The 3,044-nt window shown below is 48.9% G+C and overlaps 1 protein-coding gene across 1 annotated transcript in view; it reads right to left on the minus strand.

The window, feature by feature from the left end:
• Positions 1 to 421: 421 nt before the first annotated feature.
• The window catches only part of LOC104271464 (olfactory receptor 14C36-like), a gene marked incomplete at both ends in the record, with an annotated part of 3,211 nt that continues 588 nt past the window's right edge, over positions 422 to 3,044 (minus strand). Inside the window, 2 exons of the mRNA XM_009866144.1 lie at positions 422 to 497; positions 2,882 to 3,037. Of these exons, the coding sequence (XP_009864446.1) occupies positions 422 to 497; positions 2,882 to 3,037 (232 nt within the window). The remainder of the gene's footprint in view (positions 498 to 2,881; positions 3,038 to 3,044) is intronic.

Genomic DNA, 3,044 nt, shown 5'->3' on the forward strand with positions numbered 1-3,044 from the left:
ACTTGCTGAGGGTGCATTCAATCCCCTCATTAAGATCATTGATGAATACGTTGAACAGGAGCAGTCCCAGCATCGAGCCCTGAGGGACACCACTCGTGACCTGCCATCAGCTGGATTTAACTCCATTGACGACAAATCTCAGCCAGTGTTTCACCCAGCAGAGTATGTGCCCATCCAAGCCATGGGCAGCCAGCTTAGCCATAAGGATGTTGTGAGGGACGGTGTCAAAGGCCTTACTGAAGTCCAGGTAAACTACATCGACAGCCTTTCTTTTATCCACTAAGCAGGTCACCTTGTTATAGAATGAGATTAGATTTGTCAAGCCGGATCTGCCCTTCATGAATCCATGCTGAGTGGGCCTGATCTCCCTGTTGGCTTTTAATTGTTCTGTGATGGCTCTTGAGATTATTTGTTCCATCACCTTTCCCGGCACTGAGGTAAGACTGTCGATGTTGATGTCGATGTCCACAAATCTCTGGGGCCAGACGGGATTCATCCTAGAGTACCAGGTGAACTGGAGGGGAATCTCGCCAGACCACTCTCCATCATTTATCAGCAGTCCTGGCTGACTGGACAGGTCTCAGCTGATTGGAAGTCAGCAAATACAACACCCATCTATAAGAAGGGAAGGAAGGATGACCTGGGAAATTACAGGCCTGTCAGTTTAACTTCAGTCCCAGGGAAGCTTATGGAGTAGATCATCCATTATGCAGCACATGCAGGACAACCAGGTGATCAGAGCCAGTCAGCACGAATTTATGAAGGATAGGTCCTGTTTAACAAACCTGATCTCCTTCTATGACTGGGTGACTCACTTGCTTGATGAAGGAAAGGCTGTGGGTGTCATCTACCTTGACTTTAGTAAGACATTCGAGACTTGTTCACAGCATTCTCCTAGAGAAATTAACTCCTCTTGGCTTGGAGGGGCATACACCTCACTGGGTGAAAAACTGGTTGGATGACCAAGTCCAAAGAGTTGTGGTTAACAGAGTTAAATACGGTTGGTGGCCAGTTACGAGCGGTGTCCCCCAGGGCTCAGTACTGGGGCCGCTCCTGTTTAACATCTTTATTAACATCTGGACGAGGGGATGGAGTGCATCCTTAGTAAGTTTGCAGATGACACCAAGCTGGGTGGAAGTGTCGAGCTGCTTGAGGACAGAGAGGCTTTCCAGAGGGATCTGGACAGGCTAGATGGCTGGGCCAAGGCCAGTCACATGAATTTCAATAAGGCTAAATGCCAGGGCTTGCACTTGGGCCAAAACAACCCCCAGTAGCACTACAGGATTGGAGAGACGTGGCTGGAGAGCTGCTAGGCAGAGAGGGACCTGGGGGTATTGATAGACAGACGGCTGAACACAAGTCAGCAGTGTGCCCAGGTGGCCAAGAAGGCCTGGATCATGAACGGTGTTGTCAGCAGGAGCAGGGAGGTGATTATTCCCCTGTTACTCATCTTTGGTGAGGCCTCATCTCAAGTACTGTGTCCAGTTTTGGGCCCCTCACTACAAGAGGGACATTGAGGTGCTGGAGAGGATACAGGGCTGCCAAGCTGGTCAAGGACTTAGAACATTGGTCTTATGAGGAAAGGCTGAGGGATCTGGGGCTGTTTTAGCCTAGAGAAGAGGAGATTGAGGAGACACCTCATCGCTCTCTACAACTACCTGAAGGGAGGTCGTAGAGAGGCAGGGGTTGGTTTATTCTCCCTCGTGAGTAGTGATAGGATGAGGAGAAATGGATTAAATTGCACCAGGGGAGGTTCACGTTGGATATTAGGAAGAATTTCTATGCTGAAAGGGTTGTCAGCTATTGGAACAAGCTGCCCAGGGAGGAGGTTGAGTCACTGTCCCTGAAGGTGTTTAAGAGACGGGTGGATGCTGCATTCGGGGGAATCATTTAGTAGGTTAATGGGGCTGGGAAAAAGGCTGGACTCGATCTTTTAGGTCTCTTCCAGGTGATACAATTCTATGATTCTAGGATTGTAGAATTCTATGATTGTGTGATCCTTTGAGTCAGTTAGTATCAGCTCTCTCATCTGTGTTCCCACTCAAATTCTTGTGCACCCTCAGTCTCCTCACTGGTGACCAGGCATGAGAAGCAGAAAAAGCTTTGATTCTGTCCAAGTGCTGCTCAGAAATAAAAAAAATCCCTGTATTATCAACCTCATTTTCAACAAACACCCAAAACACAGACCATACTGTCTGTGATGAAGAAAATTAACTCAATCCCAGCCCAAACTAGCACAGGCGGCTTCCTGCTGTGTCCTGTTATAATGGGCACAGAGGAGATCCTGCCCTGCTGGTCCCTCAGGTCTCTGCCAAGAGGTCTGGTTGGATGAGAACACACGTGTTCCCGAGGCATGGATACTCACACCACTGACCTGTTCATTCATCTTTTCTGGTGTGGGCCACGTTCTTGACCATGCTCTTGAGATCAAATTAAGAATAAAACTTAAGCCTTCAGGGACTGCCCCAAAGAGATGCCATAAAGGAAACACTATTCTCGGCTCTCCCTGCCTGTGGTCACATGACGGCCACACTGCAGGATGGGGACCAAGCTGCTGGAGCACTCAGGCCTTACCCCAGCACAGGGACTCAGGAGGAGACGATGGGTGTGGAGAGAGCAGCTCTGGAGAGATCAAAAGCGGGTGTTCCCTGGCTGGGCTGCTCTGCCAGGCCTCTCTTCCCCTTTCCCTCAGCACAAGGATCAGTCAGAAAATTGAAGTAGACACGGAACTAGAAAGGGCCTGAAAATTTTATCAAATGTAAGAAAACATCAACAAAAATAAAAACAAAAGAAGACAGGAGGCTTGGCCTGCAGTGAGTTACACTATAAGTGCTGTGCGGAAGAAAACAGACAGTTTGTTGCTCCACAAAAACATAAAGACATCAATTTCCTGAGGACATCCTTCATATCCTGATTCCTCAGGCTGTAGATGAGGGGATTCACTGCTGGAGGCACCATCGAGTACAGAACTGACACCACCAGGTCCAGGGTTGGAGAAGAGAGGGAGGGGGGCTTCAGGTTGGCAAAGATGCCAGTGCTGACAA

This window comes from Apaloderma vittatum, unplaced genomic scaffold (genome assembly GCF_000703405.1).
Source record: "Apaloderma vittatum isolate BGI_N311 unplaced genomic scaffold, ASM70340v1 scaffold4163, whole genome shotgun sequence".
NCBI classification, from domain to species: domain Eukaryota; kingdom Metazoa; phylum Chordata; class Aves; order Trogoniformes; family Trogonidae; genus Apaloderma; species Apaloderma vittatum.